This window comes from Pelobates fuscus, chromosome 9, assembly GCF_036172605.1.
Source record: "Pelobates fuscus isolate aPelFus1 chromosome 9, aPelFus1.pri, whole genome shotgun sequence".
NCBI classification, from domain to species: domain Eukaryota; kingdom Metazoa; phylum Chordata; class Amphibia; order Anura; family Pelobatidae; genus Pelobates; species Pelobates fuscus.
Window position 1 is genome coordinate 104,788,746 of NC_086325.1, and position 19,116 is coordinate 104,807,861.

The following is a 19,116-nucleotide window of genomic DNA, read 5'->3' on the forward strand; positions in this document are numbered from 1 at the left end:
TAGGCTTTTCCTTACGTGTAATGATACACTCTTGCTTTTTTTTCTTGTTTCTTTCAAACATTGTATCTCATTTATTTTTTCAATTACTGCTATTTCCGTTACCCACTGGTGAATCCTGGTGTATTGTCGGATTAGTCCTGAGAATATCCCATATTAGCAGGGCATATACCTATATGACATGTGTGTGTGTGTCTACGCATTGCCGTCCATATGTCTCTTTTCCTTTCTTCTTTCATACTGAGTAGCTCTTATTCTTCTTTACATTTTTCCTAATACATATATCGAAAGCAACAGCGCATTATGTACTTTGCACTGATTTCAGGTTTTATAATGCAAAGTAATGTAGGCAATTTGTTACCTTTTCGTCTGGTAATGTAACCACGGGCGCTTCTATAAACATAGGAACATAGCAGAAGAAAGCTAAATAGCCCACTTATTCTTCCTAAACTACCAAAGAGGCAGAAACAAAACATATTTATATATAGGCAGAACAGTGAACTGTGTATTTAGTGAAAATAAGGACATATAAGGGGTCTGCAGACATCATAATAGACCACAAGACTTATTCATAGAGGTTACATGATGGGAAAATTATCACATGACAGGGTCTGGAGACATTATAATAAACCACAGGACCAATACATAATGTGGAATATAATGGTGGACCATGTTATGGGAAAATAAACAATATAAAGTGAAAAGCGTGGAAAAGTTGTGCTTACATATTTAAAGGATCACTATAGGTTCAGCAACACAAACATGTGTTAACACCACCATCTAGCCCCCCTGGGCCCCTCGTGCCTCCATAAATATAGCCATATCTTACTGTATTCAAGCCAGAAGCTGTAACTCTGCATGCTGTTTGCCTAAAAGAAAACAAGCAGTCTGCTGACATCATCAGAAGTGGTAGCCTGATCCAATCACAATGCGTCCCCATAGGATTGGCTGAGACTGACAAAGAGGCAGATCAGGGGCAGAGCCAGCATGATTCAAACAGAGCCCTGGCCAATCAGCATCTCCTCACAGAGATTAATTGAATCAATGAATCTCTATGAGAAAGTTCAGTGTCTGCATGCAGAGGGAGGAGATACTGAATGTTTGGATGCATTTTAGGCAGTCATGACCCAGGAAGGATCTCTAACAGCCATCTGAGGAGTGGTCAGTGAAGTTATCCCTAGGCTGTAATGTAAACACTGCATTTTCTCTGAAAAGACAGTGTTTACAGCAAAAAGCCTGAAGGTAATGATTCTACTCACCAAAACAAATTCAATAAGCTGTAGTTGTTCTGGTGACTATAGTGTCCCTTTAAATACTCTCTATAAATCATCAAATGCTGTAACCAATAGCGAACATTCCTCATACAACTAATAGTGATGCAAAACTCCCAAACATGCCTAAAAAAACACTAATAAGGAGCACAATAATATTCAGAAATAATGACTCAAAAATAAGAAACACACACCCTAAACTACATCAGGTATTCTTAATATAAATAAATAAAATACCGCACTCTAAATATAGTATCCAAAGATGAAAAAGGTAAAAGTAATATAGTAATGCCAAAAAAATAATTTAATAAGTTATATATGCAATCAAAAATTGATATACAAAAAGAGTTTGATGATCTCAACCAAAATTTGAAAATTCATCTGTTTACTGCTCCACCCATTATACAAAACATTGTGTACTAGTATTCAGTCCTACGAAATGTATCTAATTAGAAATTACTTGAATGGAGCAGAACCTGCCTCAGAATACATGTATATACCCATGTGCCTTTGTTGATCCAGAATATATCTCAAAATTCATATATATACACAATCACAGCTCTGTATAAGGGACAGACTATACAATCAATCCTTTGAAATTCATAAGGTTAAAGTAACAAGCATATAGCAGGTATTCAGGTATTCTTAGTTGCATATATTCCTTGGTTGATTAATTCACAAATATAGTGTATATCAATTAATATAACTCAGCCAATTATCAAATGGGTTTACTGGTTCAATGGGGAGCAGAGAGAAGTGCGTACAACCACCAGCTCAAAGGTTAGTGTGCCATAGACCCATCAGGCTTAAAGTAGTGAATAACTTTTTGCCCTGTTTAGTAGCGTGCACTCACCTAAACATTTATGCTTTATAGGGGTACTAGATACAACACACACAATTCCGCACATCCCACTTCAAATGAACCTTAAATAAATCTGGCCTAGGTAAAGAATAGTTGCAGTATATGATCATACATTGCACAAACCTGTCACAATGCCAATGTACCCATTATATATATATTGAATTTAAAACTCTTGCACGCCAACTTAAAAGTTATGACCCGGTGCCAAGTCACAGATATGATATAAATCTGAAAAAAATACGGGCACTCCAGGCTTTCAAAGATTCCTTGTTTATTGACGGTTAATCCAGGAATCTTTGAAAGCCTGGAGTGCCGGTATTTTTCACATATATATATATATATATATATATATATATAATAGATAAATTACACAGCAACAGGGAGAATAGTTGTATTTGATAAATGAGCTCCAGATCTGTCCCAAATCCTTTGATTTAAATAAAGAACAAAGGGACAATCTAAGCACCAGAGCCCCTAGAGCCTAAAGTACAGATTGTTGTACAAAGAGCCTGTCCCTGCAGTCTGACAATTATATACACTGCCTTTTCAGAGAAAAGGCTATGTTTACATTGACTCTCTGCACAAAAGATACTGCAACCTCAGATAATCAGCACTGGTGTGTCAGTTAGGTGTTGGTGATATCCCAAGGCAAAGTAAGCAAGGGGTCCTTGTCTGGATGACCACTTTACCCTTGTTGGGCCCTGGGCAATTTGCAAACAAACCAAAACAGAGTGCAAGGGAATACTGTGAACGGACAATAAATACTTTAACTTTTAGAGCGGGGGAGAATCTGATCTAAATAGGAAGGGAAATCACTTGTACATGTTTAGAGTGCTAATGTTAGAGTGTTCCTTTTAAGCATTTAAACATACAATTGTGTAAACATATATTTTGATTACAAAGTAACACAATCATTATCCATACAACTTTATGTAAACACCAACAAAATCTCAAAATTTTAAATGACCAATAAAACAAAAATAAAACGTAAAAGTATCAATTTAGCAAAGAGTGAGCTTTTAGTCTTCACTAAAACACAAAGTTTTCAATCAAGGGCACTGTTATTGTAATTTTCTGTCTACAAAAGCTGAACGATTGAGGGGTTTAACGGAGTAGAGGAAACTCTAGAAGGTAACACAAGTTTACTAGAACTTCCCTCATGATGCAGGATAGCCTTACGAACACTGTCCAGTAACACACATTTCATATAAATATGCCCAGTTCCAGATGAGGTCTGCTTTCCCAATATAATTGCATCTGAGATCATTTCTTTTAAAATACCCTTACATGAGCAGATGGGACCCTGCATTAACTAAATGACTTATTGGCACCCCATCCCCCGTGCTTTTATGAGGCCATCCGAGGAACTTAATAATGGATGAGCACTAATTTAAGCTGTAGGACTCATCTCCAGTTCTGAGTTGTTCTATCTATCTGTCAATTCACCCATCCATCCGTCTGTCCGCCATTTACCAATTAGCCATCTGTCTGTCTGTCTTACTTTAAGAAAAACCTGTTCTGTTAATCTAATAAGTCTATTACATTTTCATACAACAGAGAAAATGGTAAAGTACTTAAACAGTCTGAAGATATGGAAGAGTAGGCACCAAAACAACCAAGCCAGACGTTTTTCTCCCTGGCAAATGAACAAGTATGTGGGGAAAATGGAAGTTGGAATGGAAAATGGAATGGAATGGAAGAATGAAAAACACCCCCAAACCTTTCCACCACTTCCCTGGGATACCCCCACAGAATGTGGGCAGGAAACCCTTAGTGAGCCTAGCCTGCAGGTATATAGGGATAAAATGACCAATTCACAGGCAGGATTAGAGGGAGAAAGGTATTCCTGGAACCAAGGCTTATTGTACTAAGACTGAGAGAGAGTCACAGCCGGTTCCATACCGGTTCCATTCCAATCCTTGCGAGCGGACACCTTCACTCCCTCATTCATTAGAGCTAATTTTACTCACAAGGCGCTTGAAGACACAAAACCTCAAAGGGTCATTCTGGCAACAACACAATGTTAATGCGTTTTGGCCTCAATAAATAGCTTTATTTATTTGGTCAATTCTGAATATTTTTTGCAAAACACAATACAAAGGAGGACTCTGCACCTTACATCACATTTTCCAAATTTTCCCATTCTAAAACTAATTTTCCTTACTCATTCACTGCAGAGTAAAACAGCTATATGGGCCAACCATCATACCCAGTGATTGGCAACTGCATGAAACACATAATCACTAATAAGCTTTGGCAGTCTACTTTTTAAAGGAAATGTTATAACAGGTAGATGTAATGTAAAGGAGAATCACAGTTACTTCATAAAATACTACAGTTTGACGGGGATTTTCATTCATTTAGTCCAAAAGCTATAAAATGCATAAAAGTCGAAATATAAGAAACTTTACCTAAACAAAATAATTTACTTTGATTCTCTCTCTTTTGCTTTACTGTCCTTTTAAGCACAATTAATACTATTTGAAAACAATAATCTGCAAGCTATTTGGTAAGCATTAAAATGTAGCCTTCAAATAGCAAATCTTTCTGTTTCTTCTATGTCTTAACATTACGTTTCATACATAATGAGGAACCTTAGTAATAGCACAATCAAGGTTATAAACTAAAGTGTGAATTGTCAGGAACTCAAAGGGAATTTCAAATTTGCAATTTACTTTTAATTCAATTTCAAGGTTATATACTGATTTGTGTGTTAAACACTATTATTCCTAGTGAATTAAAGGGACACTGTAGGCACCCAGACCACTTTAACTCATTGAAGTGGTCTGGTTGCAAGCTCCCATCACCCTTGACCCTGCAGTGGTAATTATTGCAGTTTTCATAAACTGTAATAATTAACTCTGAGGGTTATCTCCTTCTCCAGTGGCTGTCTTCCAGACAGCTACTAGAGGGAATTCTGGAACTGAAACAGACTTTTGATCTGTTATCTGATGCTGGATATCCTCAGGCTCTGCATGAGGACCTCCAGCGTCAGATTTTCCCCTTAGGAAAGTGTTGAATAATGTTTTCCTATGGGGAAATCCTAATACGAGCATGGCCATTGCTGCGCATGCGCAGTAGGTCTCCCCCGCTGACGAACGTCAGCAGCGGAGAAGCATGGGCAAAGCTGAGCCAGCGCTGAGGGACATCGGCGCTGGATCCAGGTAAGTGACTCAAGGGGTTATTAACCCCTTCAACGCCGTGGGGTGGGCCTTGACAGAGGGGAAATCTATAGTGCCAGGAAAACGAGTTTGTGCTGTTGGTGCTGTTCTGAGAAATATTAGGTGACTTACTTTACTTATGCAACTAAAATGTAATTTAGAACAAGGACAAAATATTTTAATTACACAGACTGATTTCTAAACGCACTTATTGTAGTTTAAAGACACATTACTGTGAGTATCATTGCTGTGGAGATCTGTTATACACACCAACAATATGGAGCTACTAGAAAAAAGGGACAGATAAATTTAGGTCTAAATTAGGGATTGTCCCTCCTAAATACGGACACTTGGAAGGTGTGCTACATTGAGGCTAAAATGGCTGATTTGAAAAATTCTCCATTTCAGCTAAAATCATATATATTTAAGCCAACATTTTGCCATTTAGATTTAATTCACTAAAATGCAGTGTTATAATAATAACCCTGTTAGAATTCTAAACAATCCACACTTTAGTGAATGACTGTATATTTTATAGTAGTCATTTAGTTAGTAGTAACATCCAGTCAGCTTTACCTATCTCCCTTAATCTATTCTAGTCTGCTATGTGAATCCCTGCAGTATAATATATAATGACTAATGGATGACATCATATCCGGTGCCTGCTTTCCTCCTACAATGCTGCTCTGTGACAGTAGATCACCATGGAAAACACTTGTAGGTAGCATAAAAATGTGGGCATGTCGAGATTGTAGCATGGTCATTGCTTCGCCCCTGCAATATCTATTGTTCAACAGCTTTTGTACGTTAAAGGAGCTCAGTCAATCATAAAACTTGCAGAAGACAAGGTCTCCTTCCGGGAAGAACTGAAACATTTCTGTGTAATTTACTACATAATCTGCAGTGACCTCACTTGTCTTAGCTTTCTTCCAGTTTCCTGTACCATATTCTGATGCTTAACCACTTTCTCTATTGCACTGTTTTCTGACTGCTCCAAATGCTAATGCCAATGTATGGGATCAATTAAAATAGTGCTACAGAGCCCCTACCACTTATGATGGCACTTTTAATATCTGTGATATTCAATCTTGCTTTAACCACGATATCATGAAATACAAAACGAAAGCATATAGCACAAATGCTATTTATGCTATTAAAATGTGTTGTGTAACTAAAAATATTTTTGTTGTGCTCTTTAATTCGATGTGGAAGTAGCAGTACTTAAGCAGGATTTAGAGGAAAACTGACATCATGTTTAAATATTATGGAGAATAAAAAAAGAGACTTCTAATATAGCTCCATTTTAAACTCAATACATATAAGCTAATCACTCTGTTAAAGTGCATTTCTTGCTCCTTGCTTTGTGGGTGGAGGGAGTCATTTATAGCCTTCTTTGGCCAGGAGCACTACTCATTTGCCAAGTCAATGCACAATGTGAAGTGCAATTTGAGATGCCTGGTGCATGCACACAATGCCAGCATTCATGAACACACTCTAGCTCTTGATTACCTGCATGGTTTGAAGTCAGATTAGCTGTGTTTCTCACTGAAGAGGATTAAACATGGCTGCCGCGACAAATCAAAGCTAGGAGATGCACTGAAAAGGCGCTTCCTGGCCTTTCACGGAGTTTAAGTCAGTGAAATGACGCTAGACGTCCTCACGCATTGCATGAGGACCACCAGGATGTTGGAATCCTCATAGGAAAGCATTGAGTCAATGAGCATTAGCTCATCTCTCACGTCGGAGGAGGCAATAAGCGATCCCACCAGCTGTAACGTGGCAAGCGAAAAAACTTTTTTTAACACTTTATTTGACGCAAGAGAGGGCGGGGGCAGAGGGAGGCAATAGTTTTAGGAGTACAACTTTTTACAGATACCCTCAAACCCTAACTGTCCCTTAAGCGGCACTGTCAACCCTCTCCCTCCCCAAAATGAGTATTTAATAAAGATTATGCTCAGATTGACTGTGTTTCACTCTGAATTTCTCTGAAATTCCAACACAGTTTAAAGATATACTGAGACAAAATAGGTACTACTTTGTCTCAGTATTTTTCCAACATCGTACAAAGCTTGATATAAGGCAGAGCTACTGCCGTCAAGCTTGTCATTTCCCCCAGCTGTCATTAGTGATGGCTGTAGGGAAATTAAGCTCTCCCATGGAGGAACCCACAGTCTCATGAGATCCTCCATAGACCTCAATGTTGTACTCTCACACATGTATATGTCAGCTCCTGGCAGCTGAAGTGCCAGGACCTGAAGAAGAGCGGCAGAAAGAGAAAGGCTGTGTCTGTGAGACACAGGTTCATGTTAGTAAATCTCACCTTTCCCTGCCTCCCCCAGCCAACAGACAGCGATGTCACTGTCGGGGGCCTTTGCAAATTTTGCAAAGACCCCCGATGGTAACATAGCCGCTTTAACGATTAGCTCCATCAACTCTACATTGCCCAACCCCAACTATACTTCATACTAACGACCCCTATTAACACCATAATATCAATGGGTTTTTAGGAACAGAGTAAAATGTCTTTGTTAATCTAGCAACATCACATATAAAACTCACCGTTTTAACAGAGACATTTACAATGTATAAGCCTGCAATCCAGTTTTTCAGTTATTTAGTGAGTTTTTTCTAAATCACATTTAATAAAATCCCACCATCTCTAAGGACCAATAATACAATTTTCTATTAATTGTTTCCTTTTGTTTTCTGTTTTTATCTCACTACTTTGCACATCCTCAGGTTCCATTCATGTGACCTTACAGGTATATATCTAATCTACAATCATGCTAGCAAAATCACCAACAAATACATACATTATGATTTTTATTAAAATATACCTACTTGAAGATCACGTCTGCCTCCTCCAAGATGTTCCATGCATGTAGAAACAGAGGCTGTGCATCCAGTGCCTTACAAATAACATATGGTCCAGCACACCTTTCCACCTATTGACTTGGTAAAGGCCAGGATTTGGGGATCTTGGTTTTACAGCACCCTTTTTAAATAACAGGCAATACATAGAGTGCTCACCACTACATACTTGTTTTACCTATATCCTTGCTCACCACTACATACTTGTTTTACCTATATCCTTCACTGGGTTGTTATATGATGACAGGCAGGTGCCACCTTTACAGCTGTAGGACATTTGCTGGTTTTGAGAATCAGAATCGTTTCAATTTTTTTACATTTTGGAATTAATTTATCACTGCACTACAATCTGGTGTTCAGAGAATTAACCCAAAGTGAACTTCAAATTTATACACAATTCAAATGAGTTATTCACTAAAGTGGCAATTTCCAGGAAGTTTAGCTGAACACAGATTTAGGCCAAAATATCTGAAGCAGAAACAAAAAATCTCCAAATCTATTTTACTTTACTAATGCAAGGAGCCTAAATTTACTAATGCAAGGAGCCTAAATAACAAAATGGGGGAACTAGAGGCATTAGCATACACTAAACAATATGATATAATAGGCATAACTGAAACATGGTGGGATGAGACACATGACTGGGCAGTTAACTTAAATGGGTACACATTATTTAGGAAGGATAGGAAAAACAAGAAGGGTGGTGGGGTATGTTTGTATGTCAACCATGATTTAAAGCCAAATCTTAAGCAAATTGAATGCGATGAGGAAAATGTGGAAGCTTTATGGGTAAATATCTGCTTGGGGGAAAAGAAGGGAAACCAACTATTGGTTGGGATATGTTATAAACCACCTAATGTTAATATTGACGAGGAACAACAGCTGTTTGAGCAAATTGAGAAAGCTGCAAATCTTGGTAACACTTTAATTATTGGAGATTTTAATTACCCAGACATAAATTGGGACATAGGGACTAGTAGCTCAGCTAAGGGAATTAGGTTTTTAAACTTGTTAAATGACAACTTCATGTCACAACTTGTACAAGCACCAACTAGAATGGACGCTTGTCTGGACCTGGTTTTAACAAACAACGTTGATCTTTTGACCAACATTCAAGTAGGTGAGCACTTGGGAAATAGTGATCACAATATAGTGTCCTTTGAAATAAACTCAAAAAAACAAAAGCACATGGGGTATACTAAAACATATAATTTTAAAAAGGCAAATTTCAATAAGATAAGGGAAGCTTTACAATATATTGACTGGCATAAACTCTTTAGTGAAAAGAACACTGAGGATAAATGGATCATCTTCCAACAAATATTAGAAAGGTACATTTCTCAGTATGTACCATTGGGAAATAAGTATAAAAGAAACAAATTAAAACCAATGTGGCTTAGTAGAGAAGTAAAACAAGAGATTAAAAATAAGACGTATACCCTTAATGGAAGTGAATTAGGGATAACAACACACGAAAAGGACTTGGGAATTGTTATAGACAACAAACTATGCAACAATGTGCAATGTCAATCAGCAGTGGCCAAGGCCAGTAAGGTATTGTCATGCATGAAAAAGGGCATTCATTCTCGGGACGAGAATATCATTTTGCCTCTCTATAAATCACTGGTAAGACCACATATTGAATATGCTGTGCAATTTTGGGCACCTGTTCTAAAGAAGGATATCATGGCACTAGAAAAAGTGCAGAGGCGGGCTACAAAATTAATAAAAGGAATGGAACATATCAGCTATGAAGAAAGGTTAACAAATTTAAACCTATTTAGTTTAGAAAAACGTCGCCTGAGAGGGGATATGATAACATTATACAAATATATTCGGGGCCAATACAAACCATTGTGTGGAAATCTATTCACAAACCGGACTTTACATAGGACACGAGGCCATGCGTTTAGACTGGAAGAAAGAAGATTTCGTCTAAGGCAAAGGAAAGTTTTTTTTACTGTAAGAACAATCAGGATGTGGAATTCTCTGCCTGAAGAAGTGGTTTTATCAGAGTCCATACAGATGTTCAAACAGCTACTAGATGCATACTTGCAAAGACAGAATATTCAAGGATATAATCTTTCAATGTAGGGTAATAACTGCTTGATTCAAGGATAAATCTGACTGCCATTCTGGGGTCAAGAAGGAATTTTTTGTCCTAGCTTGTTGCAAAATTGTGCTTCAAACTGGGGTTTTTTTTTTTGCCTTTGGATCAACAGCAAAAAACAGGTGTGAGGAAGGCTGAACTTGATGGACGCAAGTCTCTTTTCAGCTATGTAACTATGTAACTATGTAACTTTCAGTTTGGCTCTTATAGCTTAAAGGAACAAAATGAAGTTGATATGGTGCCAGGAGACTCACATAATTTCCTTACCTTTCGGGGGTCAAACAACTTCGATGAAGCTGTTTCGGTGCCCATTGTGTTTCTTTAAATTTGAAGTTCATTTGAATTCTCAAAACTCCATAATTTAGTGATTAGCCCTGTATGTTTGGCTACCACAAAGTAGGATTCTCTGGCATGTTTGTCATGACAGCGTCCCTTTGCTGTGCAATCTCGCTTTTCTTGATCTTCTCAATTTTACCACAGTCTCTGAATGGCATGTTAATATTTATTACTACAGCTTAGAAACTCTTAGCAGTATATTAACTATAGCTCTCATTTTATCTGTCAAACTATATAATTAAAATGTGGACCAACTTTCCTGTACTCAGAATTTGGCATAAAAAATCTGGTGCAGTTCTGCTGTCCTGTGCTAACACTAACCTGACATCTTTATTAACTTAAAAATATACCCAGATTTTCAAATGCACAGGGTAATAGTGAATCCAATGAAGGTCACCTATTGAGGGAAGTCCAGACTGCTGCAGACAAGTTGTGCTTGGTATATGACTCTCCATTATTTTCCTATTTGTAAAACTAAAGTTTTGATCAAGCCATTACTCTGGTACATTAATATCCAGAAGAAGAGACTCTGTAAATTATCATGACTAAGAATAATATATGTAGTGGGATACAAATGTCAGTGTAGTGAAATTTACACGTCAAGAGAACATCTTTTCATATTGCTCTATTTTGGAAATTAGTCTCTTTCTGTTTATGAATATATACTGTCACATTATTGAAACAGGGTCTGTTTATACGCAAACTGTCTCACTTAAAAACTATATACAAGGATGTCATTTATAGGAAGACTAAGCGTTAGGAATATAAATATGTATTCCTAATGCTATAGTGCCCTGGCGGCTGCCTACGTGACGGCCTCCCACATGCAAGGAGTAAAAAAGGTATTTACTTACTTTGTCTTCCTCGTAGTGCTGGTCTCCGAGGGGAAGCCCTGCCTCCTTGGGTAAGATCATCATCACTGATGATTTCAGCCAATCCAATGGTTTCCCATAGAAAAGTATTAGGAGGCTAGTGCGCATGCAAAACGCCGTGCTGCACCAATGAGATGGTAACTTTAAGTTTGCCTTTGCTATTTCAATGGAAGCTCCTCTAGTAGCTGTCTGATTGACAGCCACCAGAGGCACTTAAACCCTGCAATGAAAACATTGCCTTTCTGCTGTAGGGGATGCGGGGGGGATCCACCCAGAATACTTCATTGAGATTAAGTGGTCTGTTGCCCATAGTATGCCTTTAAGCTGTTTCTCTCACACATTGGAATCCTCTCTGAGTAACCAACGTGTAACGGTTACCCAGAGTGAGAAGGGGTATTTACCACTAGAGACGTCCTTTTCCCTTAGTCAGAGCAGCGCTGCAGTAGTCCTCCATAGACCTCCAAGCCGACCTGTAATTCCAAATAGCTGTAAAGCTCTTAAAAGAGCTAGTAGTGATAGCTGTATAGCAGTTCTCATCCAATCACGAGACCAAGCTACGTGTTGAGGGTTAAGCAGGACTCAATTTTAATGTTGCCACAGCTGGACTTATATGCAAGTCCCCATGCAAGGGAAGACCCACCTGGACCTTACGGGGACCTTCCAAGCCAATGATAATGCAGTACAGTAGGTGACACTCCCACACATTACACACAATCCCTCCCCTCAGCCTGGGAGATAATTGAGTCAAGTCCTGTATGTAACTCAATTATCTCCAGGCAGAAAAACACACATAAAGTATGAAAAGTACCCCAATATACAACATATCCCTCTGACAGCTCTGATTTGGGTGAACAACATTTCCAAAAATCCCCCAGATCAGAGCAGGGGTTCAGGAATTTTGTGGAAGTCCCATTTTGACCGACTGCACGCATGGTTTCGTGCCCAAAGAGAATTAGGCTGTGTGGCCGGTCTATTTCAAACATTTGAAATACCATTCGAATTACCGAATGTAACTGTTTATGAACATAGTCAGTGTGTGTCCCTTGTTCGTGGGCTTCTGCCCACCGAACGCTGTTCGACTCCCGTTCAAATAGCCGACGTTCCATGGAAGGTAACTGTTCAGCGGTGTTCATGCCGTCGCATGTCCGATTTGAGTTCCATGAACTCGACAACAAAACACAGCTGAACACGTTTGACTAAACAAGATGGCCGCCGCGAGGTGTTCGACTATACGAACGACGACCACCCAGCCGTTCGTCAATTTGGCTGCAGTTACCTACCAGCCTGGGAGGTAAATAGGCTGCACACTCCACTCACATGTGGTCCGGCTGTTCAGTGGTTCGAAAGTTCAAAGAATTATTGTCCAAAGTCACGATAGGTACAAATAGGGTTTTTAAACCCATAAATCCCAGCAGCAAAGTAAAATAAAATAATCTCCAGGGATAAAATTAAGATGAAATCCAGAACAGGGTATTTGTTACACAGAGTAACTAAAGGAGACCTGAGTGCATCAGTCAGTGATACTTTCTCGAAACCCCAATTCGATTAGTCCCCCAAAGTAGACCTTCCAGTATTGTATAAGGCTCTTCGTGGACCTTGTACTGAAAATAATGTATGGACTAATTATGAAATTTTAATGTGCTTAGAAGAGCAGGTCTGTCTGCAGCTAGACTTCATGGCCATATATAGACCCATCTCCATCTGTGTTTGTAAACTGCCAGTGTAAAGTATAAAAAATATATCTTCACAAGCAGGCTGAGAGGCACAGAGGGATCTACAGAGAGAGCAAAAGGTACAAGAGTTCAATGTGACATTTGCATATATCTGTCCATATCTGTTGGGACATTATGTATTGGCTGAAAGCTGACATTTCCCAGCCATAAAAATAACATCCAAACTTGGTATGCATTGGTATCATAATATGGATGTATGAACTTCTGCTTTGTCATATCAGTTCAAGCCAGAAGCATCAGGGGCCAACAGAGAGGGAAAGAGGTAAGTTTCACGCTCTTCTTAAACAGCTTGAAGGTTTGCTGACCGATTGCACCATCGGACAGTGCTCTGCAGTGATCTTAGCCAGGAGGCAGATTTTCCCTGTGGAGACCAGCGCTGCCGGGGAAAAAAGGGTATGTCAAATACCTTTTTTTACTCGCTGTATATGGGTGGTAGTCACCTAAGCAGCCACCAGGGCTTTTAATGAGATGTAGATACGTTACAGATTAGTATATGCAATATAGTTAGTCATACAGACCAAAGTTACCATGAATCCTTTAGGTGTTAAGGATTGTTTTTCCCTATGATTTTCAGTCAGACCAAGAAGGGTATCAGTATCCATCTAACAATACTCTAGATGGCCCTCCAGATGTTGCTGAACTACAACTCCCATGATTCTTTGAATGGAATACATAGCCAGAGAATCATGGGGGTTTTAGTTCAGCAACATCTGGAGGGCTGGAGTTTGGGGATCCCTGCTCTAGGACAATGGCACACAGCAGTTCAGGGCAGCAGAAGATAATAACCCAAACATCGAGCAGCTTAAGCCTATTGCAGTGTGTGGGCCTGGAGCTTCAGCTCGAAAAGACCCTACTTCACTTCCTGTCTTCCAACCAATTTTATCCCCCAGTGATAGCTTATCTCTCAATTTCTCTTAGGTGGATTTCTGCTCTCCCATTCTTATGTTCATTTTTTTCTCCTAAACAGATATCTTCTATATGTCTCTCCCAGGTACATCTTCACTCTTCCAGATTGATTCTCTCCAACTGACAGATCTTCTGTATTTGCCCAGGTCAGTTATCTGCTGGACATATAACCTTTTTTCTCCCAGATAAATTTCCTTACTTCCACACATAATTCCCTTCTGTCTCTCACCCATGCACATACTCATTTACACTTCCATGTAAGTTTACCCTCTACCAGATAGATCACCCTCCCATTGCAATTGTTCTTTTCCGGCCAAACGTATTTCACTGTAGGTGATTGCTCCTTTGTCCTCAAGACAAATCTAACTTTACTCAAAATTGGTTTTCTGTTTTCTCTCTGCCAAACAAATCTTTTCTCTTTTATGCCAATCTTCTTTCCCAGGAAGAGCAATAAAATTGCCTGATTTCTACATGTAGAATTCAATTATTCACTTCATAGGTGTTCCAAGTGTTGAAATCAAGTCTTGTGTCTTCTTTGCGATCTGATTTTGATCTCTTTTCATACACCACCGAATGCAAACTCCCTTATTTGAAGCTCATCTCCAGTTCACAAGAAGCAATATCTTTCACATGAACACCCATATTCTTCAAACTGCTAAATACAGTTTTGCTCAATGATGGTGGTTTCAGTATCTTCATAAATTACAGGGCAATCCCTTGAGTGAACACAGACTCTTGTGCAAAATGTCTCATACTTTTACTGCCTCCTTATGATGTATACCTCTGGTACGTGGTAGTCTAATGGTTTTTGTTTGTGTTGTGTTTTTTCAGCTTTATATATATATCATTTTTATTATAATTTATTTATTATTTTGTTAGCCTGAAATGTCCATTTTTGTTTTACAATTCCTCACTTTTAAAGAGCAAGTTATCCTAACCAAAGATGTCTATGAGGAGGGAAGGTCTTCCTTTTTTCCCAGATTTACTTATTTATGACATTCGTTAGAATACTTTAACACAGCATGCCATTTCTAGGCCATATTCGTGGCTTGTCTTCATATTGCATCTCACTTCTACCTTGTTCCTCTGTCACATCAATATGAGTTTGTCTTTCATGCACACTAGAGTGCTAAAATTTGCAGGCTGTCTCTTGCATATCTGAATGTACTCACGTGTAAAGGTAAGCAGTCTCTCTCTAACAGTAAATACATTAGAAATAAGCACCTGCTAGTTAAATTTCACGCACTTGGCATTGTACAATATTACTGTCACTGGCAACGGAAGACACGCTTACTCACTTAGAAGAGGTCAAGGATATAAAGAAAAGAGAGTGATATAGACTAAGGAGAGAGATAAAGAGATAGAGAATGGAAAAGGAATGAGAGAGCCATGGTGGAGGGGTAGGAGTGTACCGACTCTGGTACATGGTGATCTATGCAGGAGGAGGAGGTTTCCATAGTAACTGGATTCCTACTTCCTCTCTCCCCCCCCCCCCTTCTCAGGATAATTAACCCTTCTTCTGCTAGAAACCTGCCTCAGGGGAGTTGCCAGATGTCAGGCGCCACATGTATACATATAGTGTTGGAAGCCGATATTGGTGTACAGCTCCAACCTCAAAAATATACAGCATGACAAGTATGGAAAAACATTTTTTTTTCAAATATGTATATATTTACTTATGGGCATAGAACCTTGTTTCTGTGTTTCAGTGTATTTCTGTCTACATTACAATATATATGGTGCCTCTAGCAAACGGTGGCCCTCAGAAATGATAAATGGAGTAGAAATCAATGGCCTATACAAATGGCAAAAGGTTTGCTTTCAAAGATAGCTCAGATTAGCTGTAGATTAACTCAACAAAAATGACCTGCCCGGTCAAATACAGATACAGGCACATATGTGTGCACGTGTAGTCTATAGGAACATACATACCTACAACAGTTTCATATAAATGAATTATAAGTAGAAATTCTGAATTTGAGGTTACATTGTTTAGATTATTGTTTCGGTTTTAATAGCATGACAAGCCAGGAGGTTTTAAAAAGTATTGGTATTTCAGTTTTATTGAGCTATCTATATTATATGTTGATTCACTGGATAATCCCTATCTCCACTTCAGTGTATATCTATACATACACCTGTCACACGTGTAGATGCAGAGTCCCGTGTATATAGCTGCTAATCTCGAAATGAATCGTATTTGTCCATAACATATTATGGTTTAGGTTTATATAGTTGTGCACACACAGTGGAGCTTGATGAACATGAACACATATGTAGTTGCACACGAATGCTGAATAGCAATCACATACTTCACGCAGACCCGAATGTATATGCACACCTGATACAATACACACCCTGGTCCATACCTCATAGTAAGCGCACACAGTGATGGCAAATGATGCAATGGATGCATTTTTATATATGAAGTAGCTATACATTTTTTGATCATCTCCATGGATTTCATTCTCTGCACACAGCCTCCATTTTGCAGCACTCAGATTTCTCCGTCCATTTTCTGTGCTGACTGAAAATATAACACAAACATCTAGCTTCCCACCCTCACATAGGAATAATATATGTATGTTTTATATGTATATATATATATATATATATATAACATGTGTATGTATATATACACACACACACACACGTATTCAGATGTGTGAGTATCTATCTATCTATCAATACACATATACACAAACCGACATATATAGACACACAGACATATATATGTGCCTTCATAAAAATAAAATGTATTTAGAAACAATGTCTCTGAGATCAGTAATATATTGTCCAAAAAAAAAGCAGATGGCATTCACATTGATGAAAATGTGTATTTTCTTCTAATCTAAACCATCAAATAAGGTAAGGGAAAGGAAACAGTCAAAGAACAACATGAATTTCAACCATAGGATGTAAAATAAATATGATGAGATAGGGTAAGATGAGGGCAGAGGAGGGGGTAAGTATACTTGTCTCACTCACTGAGAGAGTCAAACTCATTAGTGAACAGTCTTGCCTATTCAATGATAAGGTATACATTGGATTACACATCTGATGGTCTTGTTTTTTCACTCCACTTCCATTAACAGGAGTGCAGAACATTTATTGGAGTATCTAATTTGTAGATGTTTCCTATTCTGAGTTTATTTTTAGTCATCGCTGGGCCACCTCAATTAGTAAGGTAGCCTACCTTATTGACAGCAACCTCACTATTCCAAGTATTCCACTATTCCAACCTCACTATTCCATTATTGCAACAATTTGTAGACCACTCTTATTCACTAAAAGCATATGCAATTCAAAAGCAATTGATAAATATGAGCATTGCCTTCTACTCAACACTGTTTAAAACCCACAGGAAAATTACCAAGAACACATATATCAGACACTCACCAAATCCATCACAGATATTTTCCACATGACACACCCAACATATGACCTCCCAAATAAATTGTTTTAACATAACAAAATCCAGCATCCCATAATCCTTTGCTAACCTTTCATCAAAACCAGGCTGGCACCCATAGGCCTTCAAAAAACAACTCCAATGGAAAACTGTTTTTTTTTTTGTTTTTTTTTTATCCATTAATGTTTCTATGGAACATACAGGCAAATGTAATAATGTAATAATCCATACTGTATTTCTAATGTTGGTTAACAAACATTGCTGCACTTCCCCTGCACACCAGCCTATAGAAAACTGTGTGAACGCGCATATGTATATCCACCCACACACAGAGCAAACAGTCATGTACACAGACACACACTACATAGATATTGCATGTATATATTTTCCAAATGAATCCAGATATATGCAGTGCACCACTTAACAATAAAATATGTACACCCACACAATACTATAGATCATTGTTGATTTTACAACACGCATACAAAATAAATATTATACACTATATTACATACACCCAAATTTAATACATGCATGCACTTGTTACATAATTGTATGGATTGCATGTTATCATGCTGTTGACTGTTACATAATTAGAATACATAACATGTGTAATGTGTAATATACACTTAATGTAATATACACATAATGCATGATAATATTCTACATTATGATATATATATATATATATATATATATATATGTGTGTGTGTGTGTGTGTGTATGTGTACATGTATTATACACATGTAATGTGCCATAACTGACAGCCCAGGGTGAATTTACATGTGGGTGGTAATATCAGTGGAAAATGGTTTTGGGGTTCAGGTGTTGGGGTTCAAGGTTTGGGGATTGAGTAGGTGTGGGTATTGATGCACAACTCACCTGTTCATACCAGTCACGGTTTGTACATGTACACTCTGGGAACCAGTTGGGGCTGTTGCCATTCATTTTCGGGGTGGCACTCTTGGGGGGTCCCTTCAGGGTTGGAGTCAGATTTTCACGTGGGGCTGCGACCAGCTTGGCTTTTCCTCGGGCAGTAGGGGTGACGGCAGGTTGTGACGGGAGGGTCTGTGAACTGTAACCCCCATAGCCTCCCCCATATTGTTCATGCTGCCATTCGCCATAAGTGGGGGGCTCCATCCGGCGCAGGGCAGACATGCGAGACGCCTCGTAACACTCCGGGCACTTGCAGCAATGATGATGCTTGTGCATCGTAAGATCCCGACACGGTGATAAAAAATTAGCGGAATCACACACAGACCCAGCTAACAGCTTCTGTTTTCCTTAGCCAACCACCTCCTCACCCCACAAAAATAAAATTAAAATAAATACACACCCGGCTGCAAAAAGGCCGTTCAAATAGGCGGTACCTTGAAGAAAATCTATTATATATATATATATATATATCTATATATTTGTGTGTGGAGGCTGGTACCTAGATATCCTCCACAGCAGACTGGGTCAGAGAGCTAGACACAATGTAACAAGGTAATGCCCAGGCTATTACAACAAAATATAAAAGACCCCAAAAGGCAATGGGGAAGGATGTGACCAGCTGTGGCTGGTTTAGGGATGGGATAGATAT

At 38.6% G+C, this 19,116-nt stretch overlaps 1 protein-coding gene across 6 annotated transcripts in view; it reads right to left on the reverse strand.

Moving 5' to 3' along the window:
* Positions 1-19,116, reverse strand: part of DLG3 (discs large MAGUK scaffold protein 3) — a 287,539-nt gene that overhangs the window by 176,003 nt on the left and 92,420 nt on the right. For 2 of the 6 annotated variants that reach the window (XM_063432263.1, XM_063432260.1), the window contains exon 1: positions 18,414-18,884. The exons of the other annotated variants lie outside the window; for them this stretch is intronic. In XM_063432263.1, the coding sequence (XP_063288333.1) occupies positions 18,414-18,743 (330 nt within the window). In that variant the 5' untranslated portion in view covers positions 18,744-18,884. Of the gene's footprint in view, positions 1-18,413; positions 18,885-19,116 lie in introns of those variants that run through there. 6 annotated transcript variants of the gene reach the window in all.